The sequence below is a fragment of the Hippichthys cyanospilos genome, chromosome 18, assembly GCF_059441005.1.
Source record: "Hippichthys cyanospilos isolate Australia breed blue-spotted pipefish chromosome 18, RoL_Hcya_1.0, whole genome shotgun sequence".
Lineage (NCBI taxonomy): Eukaryota > Metazoa > Chordata > Actinopteri > Syngnathiformes > Syngnathidae > Hippichthys > Hippichthys cyanospilos.
The window spans coordinates 12,091,229-12,110,039 of NC_142386.1; the positions used below are offsets into that span (position 1 = coordinate 12,091,229).

At 38.6% G+C, this 18,811-nt stretch overlaps 1 protein-coding gene across 1 annotated transcript; it reads left to right on the top strand.

The window, feature by feature from the left end:
* Window positions 1-360: 360 nt before the first annotated feature.
* Window positions 361-17,802, top strand: nectin1a (nectin cell adhesion molecule 1a). The gene is made up of 10 exons (XM_088440809.1): window positions 361-662; window positions 11,038-11,150; window positions 12,586-12,844; window positions 13,841-13,958; window positions 14,324-14,505; window positions 14,622-14,739; window positions 14,823-14,974; window positions 15,041-15,173; window positions 15,330-15,393; window positions 16,539-17,802. Exons 1-10 carry the CDS (start codon window positions 611-613, stop codon window positions 16,854-16,856), a joined length of 1,509 nt encoding a protein of 502 aa, XP_088296935.1. The 5' UTR covers window positions 361-610; the 3' UTR covers window positions 16,857-17,802.
* Window positions 17,803-18,811: the final 1,009 nt, after the last annotated feature.

The window sequence follows — 18,811 nt, forward strand, 5'->3', positions numbered from 1 at the left end:
AGCACAAAAATTTGAAAAAGAACTGCAAAAAGGCGATTTTTTTTGCTGTACCGCTGAAGATGGGGTCGACTATTAATACGTGTATTTGAATTATTTTCAATTTATTTAAATTATTAATTATAACAATAATTTAATACAAATCATTTAATAAAGTAGTTTAGATTAGAAAATCGCAAAATTGCCGAGGTTCGTTGAATATTGTGGTTCTCCCATTTCAATTGTTTCTTGCTGTATGTTTGTTTGTTTGTTTGTTTGTTTGTTTTGGGGGGGGGCGTGGTGGCGTCCAGGCCGGCCCCCTGGACAGTGACAGATATCTGTCAGTGGGTACTGGGGGAAGGCTATCTGGGAAATAATCTGCCCGCGGATTAAACTGCTTTATCCCAGCCGAGCCGAGCCGACTGCTGCGCCTCCGGTTCACCAACAAATCACAACACGAGCAGGAGAAAGAGAAAACCAAACCCCATGGTGCGAGTTTGATTAACTGTTTGAATTTTTAAGTGTAAAGGGGGGAAAGAGGCTCGACTGGAGAGGAAAAATTGCCGTCGAGGCAGACCTCAAGTACACGTTGGAAACCGAACCAAACTGTGAAGCTGGCAAAGGTGGTTTGGGCATGGAACATATTACACTTTGGATATTCTTGATAACCACACACGTCCTGTCAGGTAAACTTTATCACCTCTTTTTTTTTTTTTACTTCCAGTAATAACCATCACACCTAGAGTTTGTTGTGATCCAGAATGTTGAAAAACGGGGATTTTCAAAATTGTATTGTCACGTTTCCATCACCAGCAATATGCAAATTATTTTTTTCTCAATGTCGTTCTTCTGGTTGCTCAGTGTTCAAGATGTATTAGCAAATGCAAAGACAGAAACAGCAATGAATTTGATGACGTCTCAGAAAGTCTTCCAGAACATTCAGTCAGTTAAATTTAAATAAAATCTTCACATTTTTACTTATTACCTGTGGTAACAGTGCTAATTTTGTGTGGCATGGTAAACCCTTAAAATGGCTTCTTTTGTGGTGTTTGCGTGTGATAACCATGCTTGCGTGGATGGCTGGATGGAAGTTATGGTCATCTTTTACAAAATTAGATATATTTAAAAAACAAACAAACAAACAAAAAAACAATAGACTCTCGTTGCATTAGACGGGGGCAAAGTTTAGAGGTGAGAAATTCCGACTCCTAAAAAAACTAAATTTGTTGTTTTGGACCTTAAGTTTGTCAGCTTCACTGACAATTGTTTTTCTTTGCAGTAGCGGACTTATCTAGCCAAGGCACATATTTTATATTAGTAGAAAAATCGCATGGCTCACCATCCTCCCAAAAAAAAGTTCTAAATGACACACACATGTCCCCTGTAATGGTAATTTTGTCTCAATTCGCCTCACAAATTTAGAGGGCCTAAAGTCCTTTTATTGTTCAATGGCAACATGTGAATACACAATTTAGTTGTACCTGCTGCCATGTAGTACAGAAGTTCTTAAATTGGGCTACAAGTAGTTGGAGTAAGTTCGCTGTCCAAAAGACGCGCGTATTTCACCATTCGTATGAGCACGACTTGCGAGACACCACATCACGTCTTTGCATCAATCTCGCCTTTGATTTTGCGAATGTCTCTGGATTCGTGGATCTGGATATGCAAATTCAGATGACGTCACGGCAATTTATCAGGCAAAGTCAGTCGATCTGCAAGTCATCCACAGTGCGTATGCATAAAGCAGAAACAATGGCAGAATTGAACACATACAAAACGCAAAACAGAAACTTTTAATAGCTCATCAGGCTTCAATTTTAAGAATAATGTATGGATAATTTTAGTAATGCTCAAATGATGCTTTTTTGTAGCTATTTCGAGACAATTGGAAAAAGGTGTCATTTTAGGAAGCGTCCACAACAGGAAGTGACCTCTGCTGGCAGAAACAAGCACTGCAGTTGATTTGGAAAAACCCTATCCATTGAATTGCACACACGAATGCTGAAGTGGAATCTTATTACAAAATAAAGATGAATTAACTACAAATAAAGGGTTTTTAAAATTGTATTTATTGTTTATTGTTGTGCTTGTGAAGCAGTTCATCTCTTAAAGAAACATTGTGACAGACCAATTTATCATTTATATTCATGATTTTCAAACATATGGATTTGGAGTCACAGATCATTATCTTGCAAGCTACAGTCATAAGCCTGTCAGTCCCATTTCATTTAATAATTTATGAATAAATTGGACATTGCAAACTATGAGCTGTTGATGTATGGGGTAAGATCTTTGTATAAAAGGTATGCTTGCGCAACTAAAGGCGTAGCAGATGGACTTACTTTACCCGGTAGCTTGGTGTGTGTAGGAATAATTATATATTGATTGTACATTTTGCTCCAACATATTAAAACAGTTTGCAGCAGGAGATTGTGTATTTTGGTAAACATATTAGAGGATGCTTGCAGCGGAAAGGTTTCACTGCTACATTAAGGGTTAGGAGGCCCTTATCAGATCCCCGACTAGAATATGGTACCAACCTGGGGCCCAGAACCTTGCCAAGGACCCGGATGATGGGTGAAGAGAACCGTTGGGAGTTTTTAAGTGGGCAAAATAAATGACTAAGCAAAAATATTTCATTTTGACATGTGACTGTGTTGAATAAAAAGCCACGTTGAATGGAGAACCGGCAGAACAACTGGTCAGACTATTTACTGGTTTGAGCCCATTCCGTTCTCCTTGTGCAAGTTAAATTAATTTCGTGTCTTTACTTCTTCATTGAGTGGTGTTTTTCTACAAACATGGATGAACCTGACATCTCTTAATTTGCATATCCGATCCACAAATGGAAGAGCATTTAATTGTTAACCTGTCTGTCACTATATGTCACTAGCTAAGGTTGGAACAAAGATGTACTGTATATACAATGCCGAAATAATCATTTTGATTTCATTTCCCACTGCACACGTGGTTGACAAACATTGTTGTAATGCAGTTTAATGAATGGAGCGATGAGAATCTGGTGTAAGAGTCCCCCCTAAAAAGTAGGTTACAAGGGGTTACGTAATGACAATAGTGGCAGCATACGGATGTGTTGAGCTGCTGTGACATCTGCTTTGATTGCTTTTTTTCACTCAAAGTCGCCGATAAAGTCCTCTCAGTGCCAGCTGAGCAGTAATTTGCTGGTGCGTTTACACGCCCCTCTCTTTGTGTGTATGTGTGTGTGTGTGCCATGTGTTGAAGGACAAGGATTAGTGTTGCACACAGAGGGTGAGACAACAAGATCATTGCCAAATCCCAGACTGCAAACATCTTCACCTGCTCGCTGCACACGCATGCTCATTCCCTCCATTTTCTGTTTTGAAACCATTTGCCGCTAGTGACTGACAAGCAAACAGCAATTTCGGCATAATCCACTTTCGGATCACCCAGACGAAAATAATCCAGCCCAGCCCTTCTTGTCCACTCCCTCACCTCTTTACGGAGCTTTCAAGGCCTGTTTTTATAATTGATGATTTAGCCGTCTTCCTACTTATCCTCTCCGAATGTCCCCCGCTCCAATTTTGTAGTCATGGTGACTCCTCATTGCTTGTCTTTCTCTGCGTTCATGTCCCCAAACAGCAGCAAGAGTCATGCTAATCCTGTGAGCTGGCCTGGCTGAACACGGGCCAAGTGCACACTCCACGCCGCCATGCAGATTACATGCAAACATGCACACAAGCACTCTCAAACAATGACATTAAATTATACATTGTGATTTGAGAAAAAAAAAATCAATCAGTTAAAATGGGAGCATGCAAGGGATGTAATTTAGCAGAGTGGATATCACAAATGTGTTTTTATTGCTCTATATGCGCAATCTGTTGCTTTTGGAGTTAAGAATTAGAGCAGGAAATCATGTGATCATGGTGGTCACTATCACAAACTAGATTTTGGTCTGACGTGTCTGCATGTGTTTGTGCATTAGTGTTTTCAACGATATTCATCGTGTGTCAGGGTCCTCCACAGAAGAGGTGTCCAAACTATGGCCTGTGGCATATCTGCTGCCAGCCATGTTTTATTCAGGGGTCCCTGACAAAATGACTGAAATGACCATTTAAAACTGTCACTAACACTCCAGGGGCGACTCGTGGTGTACTGGTTACAGTTAAGGAACCTGAGTATGAATCTAGCTGGCTCCGGCCTTCCTGTGTGGAGTTTGCATGTTTTCCCCGAGCCCGCATGAGTTCATCCAAAAACATGCATGGCACGTGTATTGGACGTACTAAACTTCCTAAGGTGTGTTTGTTTGTTCGTCTCTGTGTGCCCTGTGATTGGCTGGCAACCAGTTTAGCGTGCCCAAAGTCAGCTGGGATAGTCACCAGCAATCCTGCGACCCTTGTGAGGATAAGCGGATAAAGGATGGATGGACCAAGGCTACTTTAAATAAATGAGCAAATTATGATGTCTACTTTCTGTGTCCAAATTATCAGTACATCACGGATGTACAATGTGCAGTGTGTGCCTGTATGCCTCAAGTGGCTCAAGATTGCCCCAAACACAGTAGACTAAACCTTTGTTTACACCAAAATGAGTGGTGCAAATATTTACACCAAGCACACGGATGCTATTCTACCAAATTAGTGCCCAGCGTGTTAATCCAAGATCAATCACAGATTCAATGGCACAGAGATTAAAGTTAATCTGCCCTCATTCTCTCTTTCGCTTTCATTTTCTTTTCCAGACACATTCTTGTCTTTTTTTCTACACACCGAGTATGGAAGCCTATAGGGCCCTCAGTGTTTGTTTTTAAGAGCACCACTGAAAAAAAGAGTATGACACAATGTCGATTTTCTATACCTAGCTCATGGACGACAACAAGGCCCTTAGTCATCCCTCCATTTTCTTAACCACTTGTCCTCACAAGGGTCACAGCTTTGCAGGTGCCTATCCCGGTTGTCTTTGGTCAGTCGTCAGGGTACAGCCTGAACCGGTTGCCAGCCAATCGCAGGGCACACAGAGACGAACCAACATACACATTCACAAACACACTTAAGAGCAATTTGGAGCGTCTAGTACAATATACATTGCATGCATGTTTTGGGGATTGTAGGACAAAACCAGAGTACCTGGGAAAAACCTATGCAGACACAGGGAGAACATGCAAACTCTACACGGGAAGGCCGAAGCCGGAAGCGGACCTGGTACCTCAGAGCTGTGTGTGTTTTTTTTTAAATACCAGTAGTGAAAAAAGACAAGGATGTTGAAAAAAAGAAAGAGAGAAAGAGTTCTGTGAATTTGGTATGCTGATTCCATCACCTCTCAGCGCAACTGCTAATTTGGTTCCCAAAAGTAGACTAGATTTTAGACTACCTCAATGTGGTCTCTGTGTGGAGCAGGTGGTGTAGATGTGATTTTGATGGATTAGACGTAGGCTCAAGTGGTTGGATTCTGTGCGCTGTGATGTGTGTACCTGGATGGCTCGTATTCATTCATTAATGTGAAAACGGCATGGGAAAATCCATTTGAAACACTTGCAAATCATGTGTCATGTGCGAGGCCATTACATATAAACAAGCTGTATAAATCAATTCATTAAACAAATCATAATCATTATCATTTCAGAAGTATTTTATTGGCATGCTGTGACCAGCATGACATAACTATTGGGTGGCTAGCGGTTTGCATGGCCTTGGTTCTTACGGTTATGGTTGGAATGCGGTCTCAATGCTTGCATATGTCACATGCACAATCATCATGTTAAAATTAAATTTTTTGAAATTGAAAATAAATAAATAAATAAATCAAGCAAGCAATTATATTTTGTCACGACTACCATGCGCAAAGTCTCGCAATTGACTTAATAAGAGAAAAGTCCAGACATTTAGGGGCTGTACTTAGGTGCAAGTCTGGCAAGCGACGTGATGCAGATGTGCTTGGGGTAGGGCCTAAAAGAGAGAACCAGCACACCACCAGGGTAACTCAACGGTGGACATAAAAAGTCTACACACCTATAACCCATGCTACTAGAATCAAATAAGCAAATGAAATAAATACGAGAATGGTTGGATACAACTTGTCATGTGCCACCTCTCGTTACCTGTCAAGTTCATGATTTATTTAGTGAACACATCTCTCCTATGATCCCAAAATAGAACGATGGAAGTAGAATATTTTCCTGTGGACAGATATTTATTTATGATGATTTATTTATGAGAACAGGTCAGACACTTTATGTTGACTATTTTTTGCGGGACGTATTTATTAATAATTAAGTTAATGATTTATTTTTGAGAAGAGATCTCTACAATAATCTCAAAACAGGATTCTTTATGTTTTAATATTTTTCTGTGGACAAATATTTATTGATATATATTATTTAAAACAGGTCTAAAAAAATTTATAGAATTTTTTTTGTGGAAAAATATTTATTAATTATTATTTCTTTTGACGACAGATTTCTTCCATGAGCCGAAAGAGGACAATTTAGGTTGATTATTTTTTGTGGACCAATACAAATGAAGGTTGAAAGAGTCTAAAGTTGAATCACAGACACTCATGGCTTGTTGTTTATTTATTTTTTATTCATTTTTTTCAACCCAAAAACACTTTGCACTGGTTAAGTGGTACTTGGCTGAAAAGATATTTCACAGGGGGTACATCACTGAATAAAAGGTTGAGATTAGATGAACAACATCACACATTTTCTAGCCAAGCCAATCACTTTGTCACTGCAATTTGCCCATTGGTTACTTGAATGTTCTCACCTCCTTGGCCACAGAAACGCATCCCAGAATGTTTTGGTCAACTATATGCAGGCGATTTATTCCTTCAAATTATTTTAAAAAGCAAAATAAACATCTTTTATTACTACTGATTATAAACATTGATTTTTTTACTTAAGGCATGTACAGTAACATAGAAATGCAGGGTCAAGACAAAGCATTACTGCAACGAGTTGTAAAACTGACGGCGCCCACCGTGGCTGCCGTCTTCTGTTCGCTGAGGTGAACACAGTAAGAATCTCACTGTGTGGTTACGGGCTATACATGTGACAATAATTCTCTACCATCTACAATTAATGCATTGAGCAAAATTGTGTACAGTATGCTTTTGAGTTAATGAAACCATGACTCTGAAACGTAGCGCAAACATTGACCTCCCAGCCATGCTTAGCTATTTCAATAAAGAGGAAGTGTGATTTAGTGCAATACATTGCTAGTCGCAGTTGTTTACTAATTATGAGCCAATTATTCCTGGGTGTATGTATTATGAATGTATGCTTGCTGCCTATTTAAACTGTGTTAATAGTTCAATGCTCCCAAGCGTATGCCAGTCTAAATATTTCTCAGAAATTTGGAAGACATAACTGGATGGTAAACTGTCACCAATTGTGACAGGTGACAACTGGGTTCAGTCTGTCAATTTTGAAATATTTTCGTCATTCGGAATGATTGATGTAACCCGCAGAGTATTTAACTTTGTGCGCTTGCAAAAATGAGCACCAATCTGACTCGTGAAGTGGTTTGTACTTAAATGGCTGGGAACATTTATATTAAATGCAAGGCCACTGAGTTCCTACCATAATGTAATTCATTAGACGAACAGCAACTGCATGTTTGTATCAATGCATCAATTAATACTAATTTTATTGCAAGAATACTATTAAGTACAATTTTAATGTGGAAATGTACAAAATGTTAAATTATCCAAATAGGTTTTTCATGCCTTTCTATGCAACAGCTGGAGTAATTTTGTATGTCTATCATGGCCTTCTTTAATAGGACCCATTCACATGCGTGTTGCACGTGTAAAACAACATTGCCATTGTTGTGTTAGGTTCCCATGCTGCTGCTGTCTTTAGATCATTGTGGGTCATGAGGGCATTTCCCATCCTCTTAAACAAAAGAAGAATGGATGAATAGACCTTGTGGGAGAACAGGAAGGCAATAAAAAGTGACGTGGGATGTATGTATAACCTTTAATCCAGTGGTCCTCTACCTTTTCCCCTGATGTACCTTCTGGAAAATTGTTTTTTCAACCAAATGTCCCCTAACAGGTGGATTAAAAAAGTAGTTGCACTCAACCCCATTTGAGAAACAGCGAATTTTCAGTATGTATGTAGATGATTCGTAATGAATACAAAACAATTTAGTTTCAAATTTTTGGTTGTCGTTAATTGTACTGTAAAGGCTCATCTGCCTGCATGAGTTAATAAACAAAATTCAGATTCACATCTGTGGAAGTAGCTTGCAATAACCCCAGGAGAAAGGACTTGTGTATTTCAGTAATTGCATAATGTTAGGGTCAGGCAACCAAGAACATTTAATACACAACAAACAGGAAGGAAGACACCTAGATTTTTCTCGTGAGGAGAGCAGACAGGAACCTGCACCTTTTTAGATCTTCTTCTGGTCTAAATGCACATCTCGCCTGCTTGATTGGCCCTAGTTACATAGCCAATACTACCCTTAAGGATTGGGGGAGACATATGGCGACAACATAAACAATCAGTTTGTGAAAGTGGGGGATGTCGGTATGAGTCCATGCAACTGTCTTCTTTCCCAGGAACATCAAGAGCGACCCCTTGCTTTTTCGCCCTTTCTACAGCTGCTGGCGACGTGTTGTCTCCTCACACCTTCTTTACAAACAACTCCAACAGAAAACATCCATGTCTACCAATTTACATGTTGAAAAAAAACTAATATGGGATAACCTATATACAATTATTCTAACACATAAATTCCGAGAAAAGATTCTTTCTTTTTGCCTAATTCCACGATAAGACTAAGGCAAATTTATTAGTGTGACCAAGCATGCATGGCTGAGATTGGACCGGGAATTATTAATTCTACATGAGAATATAACATGATTGTGTACACACATTTAATGTACAATACACTATTGCTAAGCCAAAGAAACAAATTGTACATTGAACCTCAGGATGAGTCACACCATTGTGATGCTAATGTAAATGCTAATGGTCTGTTTTTGACAGTCAATGTTGCACTAAGTTATTATACAGTACTGCACATATTTCACTGCTTAACTTTCCATTATTTGTGCTGGCCCATGTTACTGAACAAGTGAACCACTGTTAGAGTACACCTCTAATTGAGGTCACCGACTCACAATAGCCCTTTCTCAGAAATGAGGTAGTGTCATATTAGATATTGTGATTTAAGAAGAGGGTGAGCGTATGTATGCAGTTTCTCCCCCAGGCTGTTTCTTGTCTCTCAGAAATGAGAGCAAAACACTCATGTATACACTTCACTTACATTGGAAATATTACCAACATATACAATATGATAGCATGAAGCAAGAGATAATCAGCTTGATAATTAGTGATTTTTGTGTAGGAATATGTTGTGTGCCATCACTGCACTGGTTTGCTTTATGAATCAATCAGTAGGCTAGCTGCTTAAAAGTCTGTCTGTCTTACCATGCAGCACAAGTAAACACGTGAGTTTAGTACACAAGTTGAAGTGGGGGGAGGCTCTGGAGTGGATTTGTTGCAAGGGATCAGTCAGGTAGTGGGACAGTACGTTACAAATCACACTTATTTATACCTTACTGTAATCCACCACCTGTGACCTGACTTCTATCTCGTGCTGTCTGATGCTATCACTATTGACATAAACTGATCACATAAATTGGTTGAATGCATATTGTATGAAATATTGCTGCCATTTAGGTGAATATAAAGTAATTGTCACCCTTGTGTCGAAACGGGCTTCGCCCTTGCGCTTTGCAGTGTAATTGCTCATTTATGGCACCAGGTGGTGCAGCGGCCCTCTCAATGTCAAAGTCGCATGGGAGATTTAAATGTTTTCATTCGCTGTCAACATTTTTTTTCTAAATCAAATTAATGAAAAAAAAAGAACAATATTTGATACCTTTTTCTTCAGGTTAAAATATTTAAAATATTTAAGTTAATTCCAAATCAATTGACATTTACATTTATTCATCTATTTTTCAGCATCAGACGGTTCAGTTCAAAAATGTTTCTCATTTGAATAGGGACTGACATAGATATATTTTTTGTATTTCAAGCACTTTAAGATATTTTTTTTAGATTCAGAATAAGCTGTAACTTGTATAACTTTTTAAAAAGTAAAGTTAATGTAGCATGTACAATGCTGCAAAATGAATAAGAGAAGGAGAAGTAGAAAAAGTAGTTTTTTTTTATTAGAGTCAAGCAAGTAGATGACCAAACGTGATTAAAAAGCAGAGTTTACACTTGAAATTTCAATTCATTACAAAAGGTAAGAGCATCCCAAAACGTTCTTTCCTCCTTGCAGGATCTCTTTCAGCCCTTTTTGTGTGAAGCACCCAGAGAACTTCCTCCACCATGACCAAAAAATAAATAAATAAATAAAAATTGTACTGCTTTCAACTGACCGGCCAGGCCATCCGTCAGTCATCTCAAGGGGTACCCCTACAAGATATGGACACTCCTACAAAACACGTGATTGGCTCCTGGCGCAACAATCGAACAATGAGGAGGAAGTTGTTACCTGCTCCCTCTCAGAAGTGAAAATCCACTCCTCATTAGTGCTCGCATCTTGTAACCTCTTCACCTGATTGACAGATTGACTCAGTGGAGAACATTACTACTCTTTTGTTTTGTTTTGTGGAGGAATTTTTCTGAGTCAATCACACATGAACTGCTGGATTAGACTGGCAAGGAGGAAAGAAAGCTTTGCGATCCTCTTAACTTTTGTAATAAATTGGAATTTCAAGTGTAAACTCTGCTTTTTACTCATGTTTGGTCATCTACTTGCTTGACTCTATAGAGAAGGCGCCAAGTAGCGAGGGATTGCCGTATTGAAACATAGGACAAAGACAGTTTGTAAACCCTTCATAAAAAAATCCCACCATACAACTTTGCTTAATAGAGCTAATCTAAAAATGGATTGAATAAGGATAAGGTAAAAACACTATTTTGAGGAATCAGGATGTAAGTTGTAATCAGGAAATACATTTCTGACATTTTTCACAGCATAATTGTGTATATACAATAAGTTTGTATGCTTAAATTGCAGTTGCCTTAAATGTCTGTCTTGCTTTCATTTATTATAGGAGGGAATAGCCAAACTGTAGAAATGGATGATGGGAAGTCAGGCTACCTGGGTTCCAAAGTGGATCTCCGCTGTCGGTTCATCAACAGTTCGCCACCCGTCAAAATCTCGCAGGTATTCCCCCAAGTGAGATGGAGAAATAATTCATGAATAAAAAACAGCATCATCTCCTTACCAGGACTCATATCATAACGGTCTACTGTATAATTTATTCAACCTTGATTTGAGACGGGGGAAACACTCACAAAAAAAAAACATCAAGTCATTGTTTAGTTAAAAAAACTAAACAAAATTAACTTATGGTGGTATTGAGAAAAAAAAAAAAGTATCCATGAGGATGTACCACAAATGTAATTTGGCTGCTGCATGTATCTAAATCTTATTTTATTTTGTTCATGTTTAAGTTGAACTATGAACAATTTGACGTTCTGTGTGTTTATTTTTTTGTATTCAGTAACCAGCCTATTTTACGCCCTATTTTTGACATTGTTATTTTTTTTCAGGCATTATTTTTTTTCTGTTTTAGACTACCCTGTAACCTGTATAAACACTGTAAAAATTAGTTAACAGTTGAAAGTTAACTCATATTGCTTTTTTGTTTTGTTAAGGTTCAAAATTATACAGTTTTATGTAGGGCTGCACGATTAAAATAATAAGCACGATTATTTTGGTCAATACTGAATACAGAATTGTTAATCACGGTTATTCATCATGTTTGGTCAAACTTGTATTTATTGCCCTTTTTTCTTTTGAATAAGCAGTAGATAAAAAAAGGCTTCAAGGCTTGATACTTACAAATAATAATAATAAATTAAAATAAATATAGTAAATAATAATTTTAAAGAAATGTACCCAAATCATGGCAAAACTTGGCACACAGAGTAACACAGCTAACTTGCTGAGTGCAAACTAATGAATAAAAACGAAGCCTGCTTATAACCAAGCCCACTTTTAATCAAATTTTAATCATTTATCAGTGAAAATGTCATTATCGGTCATTTCAAACCGAATTTATTCCAATTTTTTGCCAATCAGATTTTTCAAAATGGGTCTTACTTGACAGCTAGCACTGTATATATTAGGAATCAGCTGAGAAACTCAATGCTATTTCACACCGGCTTTTGTCAATCAAACATGTGTGAAACATTGCCCCCTGGTGGTAGGATGACAAAGTGCTTGATTTGATTTATAGGTAGCTGACTTTTTAAATGTTATAACACAGAGGATCAGCTTACCGTAATTAACCGTGGCAGCCAATATCGCGATCGTGATTAAAATTCGATTGATTGTATGATTAGGGCTGCACAATTTTTATAGATAATAATTTTATTTACATACAGCACGAGTGGCGGGGGGCAATATTATAGAGAAGCACTGCTCTAGCCCAACACGGAAATTTAAAAAAATTATGAACAGACACCTGGTATTTCTGGATTCCTTAAAAAAAAAACATGTGAATGAGTTAGGACTCAATTTGAAAACAAAACAAACAAACAAACAAACAAACAAAAAAATCTGTGTATCACATCTATTTTCTGCGCTTTCCAAGGTGACATGGCAGAAATTAGTGAATGGCTCCAAGCAGAACATGGCTATCGCCAACCCGTCCCTCGGCGTGTCTGTGGCCCCGCCCTACAAGGACCGCGTGACTTTCAAGAACGCCGCCGTGAGGCGCCGAACGCCGACCCTCGAAGACACCACCATCACCTTCTCCTCTTTGCGCCTTTCCGACGAAGCCACATACATCTGTGAATACACTACCTTCCCTGCGGGCAACAGGGAGAACAAGGTTAACTTGACCGTATATGGTAAGACCTACAAAGTACAATGTACAAAGTAACATCGCTAACAACTAGCCTGAAATAATACAGCGTCTTTAGTATTTTTTTTCCTGGTATGTATTGTTGTGGAATTTTTTTTTAGGATTTAGGCGAGTTCAGTAAAATAGTCTGGGAAACAAATAATCGTTTTTGTGTTTCTTGAATTTGAATCTTGAAAGACACAAGTCTTAACGGAGCAGTCTGTTGGTCTGTAAGAAGGGATAAGTGAAATGGGGATTGTTAAGGGTAGAAAGAAGAGCAACACAAGAAGGGGGTCAAATACAAAACAATGATGTATGTCTGTGTGGTTGAACTCACTTCGCTGTCAAGGTCATCACATTCTAGCTACACCAAAAGTTCTCACGCACGTTAAATGAACTACGTTTGAACAAAGAACCTTTCATTTAACTCAACAGGTGGTCACTAAACAACAAGATGTTATGCTGAATACCTTTTTGCCATTACAGTACGAATGGGGATGATTTTGACATTTCATTTTTGGCTGCCTCGCCCCTTTCATGACGTAGTTCAATGCCGGCCTTCCACAAAACATCCATCCATCATCTTGACCGCTAATCTTCAAAAGGATTGCGGGAGAAAGAGACTATTCCAACAGAGTGATTAACGAGGCCCAAAACAGGCTTTTTACTAACATTAAAATACAAAACCTGTGTCAAAACAGCGCTCTCACTAACTTTTGTTCCTCTTATCAAATCAGTCCCCATGGGAACACAGCATTCATAGCAATAGTTCCGCCCGTGAAAACCAGATGATGTTACACGATCTACGATTTCTGAATTATACACCTGGAGAGATTACTACAAATGTAGTTCGAAAGTTTAATAAATTATAGATGGATGGCACAGAACTCTATTTTTTGTGCTGGTTAGGGGATACTTCACTGAAAAATATTTGACTGGGGTTATACTGTACATCAGTGAAAACATTTTGAGAACTACAAATCTGGCTGTTTTTTATGTTTAGTTCGTCCGACCACTCAGATGAGTCTGTCCACGCCCACCCTGGTGGCTCGTGCGTCAAATCTGAAGACACCAGTGGCCACGTGCATCTCTGCCAATGGAAAACCACCTGGTGTTATCAGGTGGGTGTGTATTTTATCACTCAATTCTTCATGCATTTTTAGGCTTATTTTTAAATCAATTTTTAAACATTTTTGAAACGATTTTGAATGTTAAAATAGATTGAACTGGAGTGACAAAACAGCATCAGTTCATTTTTTCCCTGCTGATTATTAAAAAAAAAAAATCTAATGTCTTTATTGACTTCGGATGTCGGATCACCCAAAAAATGTAAAGTTGCCCACCTCTGTTTTTTACTATTTACTACTCTCTACTCCTTCTTTCTGCTGTGGGAGGAAAACAAATCTATTACAGGGCTGACCACAACTTATAAACCAGCGAATGTAAGCTAACTACCTACTTACCGGTACGCTTCTCCTTTGGGCAGGTGGGAATCAAGGGTACCAGGTGAAGTGACCTCCCGCGAGTACAGAAATTCCGACGGCACCTTCACCATTCAGAGCGACTACATTCTGGTGCCCAGCAGGGAAACGCACAAGGAAACGCTCACTTGTGTTACCTCCTACAACGACGAGGTGTTCACCGATAGTGTCACCCTCGATATTCAGTGTAAGACGTCCTCCTTCCTCGAATGCTTGTGTTTTATGTGGCTTGTGCACAACAGAACTGAACATATGGAATGCTTCTAGATGAAACTTGTGACCTTATTGATTTGTGAACTCCAGATGAACCTGATGTTCTAGTGGACGGTTACGATGGAAACTGGTACCTGAACAGAGAGAATGTCCAGCTGAGCTGCCAAGCCGATGCCAACCCAGCCGTCTCTCTCTACCAGTGGAAGCTGTGCGTGAACAAGATTTAAAAAAAAAATAAACATCACAGTAAATCTCTCCCTTATTAAGCTTTTTTTTTACTGTTTTCTTCAGGATAAACGGCTCCATACCGAGCAGCGCAGAGATAAGAGACAATGTCCTCATCTTTAAAGGGCCGGTCACATACGATCTGCAGGGTACTTACGTGTGCGATGCCACAAACAGCATTGGGACCAGATCGGGCTTCGTGGAGGTCAGCGTTATAGGTATGACACCATTACATCTCAAATACAGAGCTGTTCCTGATATGTTTGTGTCTGGTTTCTTTGCAGACAAACCGCTACCCCAGATTGCAACAGGTGATGTCATCAGCGTGGTGGCCTTATTGTTGGCGGCGGGCGTGCTGATGGGAATTACTATTACAGTGCTGGTGCTGAAGATCAGAAGCAGAAATGATGACGCCTCGTATGTACTGTAAAACTCTTTTGTGACTGTCTGAACTCAAAAGTCCAAAAAAGACATCAGCCAACAAGATGTATACTTGTCATTGACGTGTGCCTGAATCAGTATTTTTTTAAATGATGACTGATTATACTGTTTCCTGTCTTTCCGTTTTCTCAGAGATGACTCCCCATCAAGGAAGCTGTCCCAGCCGATACCTAAAAGACCCACTGAAAATATTCAGGTATACATAACAGTGTCGGTCGATGCATTTCATACTTAGTCCTTCAGTGGTGTCCTACCTCATGGAATTAGCGAATTAGCGAGCAACGAAAGATTTTGAGCAAACGAGAATGCGTCAACACGGGCTAGGGCGGGAGAAGGTAGACTTCTTTGGAAACAATGTTTGGCCATCATTTTTTAATATAATTATTCTTGCTGTATCGTATCATTTGACAGAACTACATTGTTAGTTTTTGTACTTTAATGATATAAGCCCCCCACCTCCCGCCCAAGTCGATGTGACACACTCTCGTTTGCTCGTTCCGGGTAAACACAACAAGCAATCTCATTGCATACAAAGCTGTCAATCAATGTGCTTTTACAAGCTCTGATTGGCTATCTTTTCGGCACAAACGTAACGCATGAACAGAACTGAGCGCACGCAGAGGACGACTCGAGTGAGCAAGAGCTCTATTGAGCGAACGCGATGTTGAGCGAGAGAGGGAGGAGTATAGGGAGCGAGAGCGAAATGTTGGGCGAGAGAGGACTATCGCAAGCTAGCAAAAAGGAATTTTGAGCAAGCAACCTCTTTTCAATAGTTTTTTTCCTGCGCTCAAAATCAATTTTCACTCGCTCTGTTTTATTTTCTGCGCTCAAATTTTTTTTTTGCTCATTTGTTTTTGCACGCTCGCAATTGTGGCACAAATATAACACCATAGAAAATGCACTTTTAATACGGTTTTGAAACCATTCACGTTTGATCAAAACTTTACCGTTCCGCCATTTTGAAACGAGTGAAGCCGACCAATAGCAGACCAGCATTGTAGTGATGCGTTGCAGGCATTGAGGGCAACATAAAATAAGTGCAATTACCTAAAAACGCCTGCAGATGGAGACAAAACAACACAAATACAGCCAATCCCTTAGGGTTATGACAGTCATTTTTGTTCCAAAGTGGGAAAAATACTGTTAAGAGGGGATGAAAAAAGACTCTCTCTCTCTCAATATATATATATATATATATATATATATATATATATATATATATATATATATATATATATATATATATATATATATATATATATATATATATATATATATATATATCCTTTCATGAAAACTCATCAACGCACCCATTTAAGAGCTCTCCTAATTTTTCCACAGCATTCAGGACGCTTCTACGAGGAGCTTCCAAACACAGCAGACTACGTGAGCTACAGACTAGCGTGTAATAAGGAGGACTACCCGGAGCCCTACTCCCCGCCCATCAACCCCCCTCTGTCCTTCCTACCCCAACATCCATACCACTCCCCGCAAGCCACCACGACCACGGGCAGTAGCAGCAGCACCAACTCATCCAAGAACACCTTCTCTCCACCCTCGCACTCCACCGCCATCTTTAAGTATCCCTCAGTTACGGGCATGTCCTCTCCCCCCCCAGGCGTTGGGGCGTACACTTTCCCCAAAGAGCAGTACGTCTGACGCGACCGGGTTGTTGCGGTGATCTCAGACAGAGCAACACAAACATTTTCCCAAGAGGAGACTGGAAAACTATTTGGACTACTTGCCAGTTTTTATTTTGGACAATGCAGCTCTCAGACTTTTTTTTTGGTTCAACTTTTACAGCAATTTTTTTCCCTTATGTCCCATATTTTGTTTAATCATCTTTTTTTTTTTAATCATCATTTTTAAAGGCCAAATTACTCATTTTATAGCCGCGAATATTAATTTCTGAAATAATTTAGTTAACTTGTTCACCAGCTCTCCGCAATGTATTCAAGTGGATTAAGGCCAATGGAAAAAAAATAATATCTCAATTTTATCTCAGAATTCTGATTATAAAGTGAGAATTGTCAATTTGTTAGGTTAAATTAACTGAGAATTGTGAGAATTCTGATGAGATTTATGACTTTAAAGTAAGAATTCTCACTTTAAACTGTTTAGTATTTTATTAAGACTTAAGTGAAACTTCTGAGTCAGAATTTTAAGCGAGGATAATATATTCAGAATGCCGAGAAGTGAACATCCAGAGAATAAAGTCAGAATTCTGACTTCAAGTAAACATTAAGAATATAGAATTCTGAGATGAAACTGAGAAATTTGGTGTGTTTTTTTAAATGTAAATAACATTTAAAAGGGTTATTTTTCATAGTTTATGTTTATTAATCAATGTCTTTTTCCTGCACTGTAAACTTTGATCGTTTCCAATGCCGAAGCCCAGCATACCTCACCAATTTTGTCCTGATTTATTGTGTTCATATTTTCACAGGCCATTTTTGAGCTCTTTTTGCTTTTTTGTGTGTGTTGTTTTTTTGACATTCATGGACAAATGTGTGTTTGTTTTAGTATTCATTCACACTGGTTGTTGGATGAACTCTGAATTTTTAGCATTTACGGTAAATAAAAATTGACCAAGAGGCTCATACCAGTAGGGTTGTCAATTAATTTTCACAAACCTTAAGAATAAATTCTGATCCAATTTTGATCACGGCAGGAGTTATCCGTCTATCAATTTTCTACAGGAAGAGTCAAAAGCCAGTGTGGGAAATTATTATTATCTTTTTTTTTTGGCACAATACTGTATGTTCTATGCAGCTCCACTAGCCTAAAAACACAAAACAAAATCTCATGATTCCCATTTGAATTAAACGCAACATGAGATTCTACTGCTTGTTAATATGGCTGTGCAGAAGTGCGCTTCTCGGGAACACATACAGGAGCTTAATATGGATACCTTAAATACTGTGCGGAAGCCTGAGATATGACTACAACGGCAGAAACAAAGGAAAGGCTATCTTTGTATCATGAAGTTTTCTTTTTCTGCTGTTTGTCCTCCTCCTCTGTCACCACTTTTGCTTTGGAACGTCACCTCACTCGAAAGGTACTATCTTCTAACATTTAACGTGGTGTTTTTGAAGTGCTTGGAATGATTTGCTTGGAAAACACGATTCATAATAAGACAAAAAGGGTTGATTAAAAAAAAATACTGTGTATATATATATATATATATATATATATATATATATATATATATATATATATATATATATATAAAATAAGGTGTTTCAAAACCAATACGCGATATATTAGAAACTGAACGTCATATTTCAATACGCATATTGCGTCACTTCGTATCACAATATATCGGTATTATTGCCCAGCACTAGTTGCCCTGTCTTCTGAGTTTGGTCATGTAATGTTTGAAAACTGAGCCCTGATTGGTTGTAGCCTGAGCATAAACAAGTATGATTTTCAGTTGACACCAAGTAATCAGCAAAATGACTGCCTCGTAAGATGGGTAAAAAACGGTGAGTTTTGATTAATATACATTCTACACATGCAATGTTAGTGAGCGGTTTTTAAATGACACATGAAGGCCCATAAAGCACCATATTTGGTGAACATTTTTTTAGGTTGACTACCCTTTAAGCTTTTAA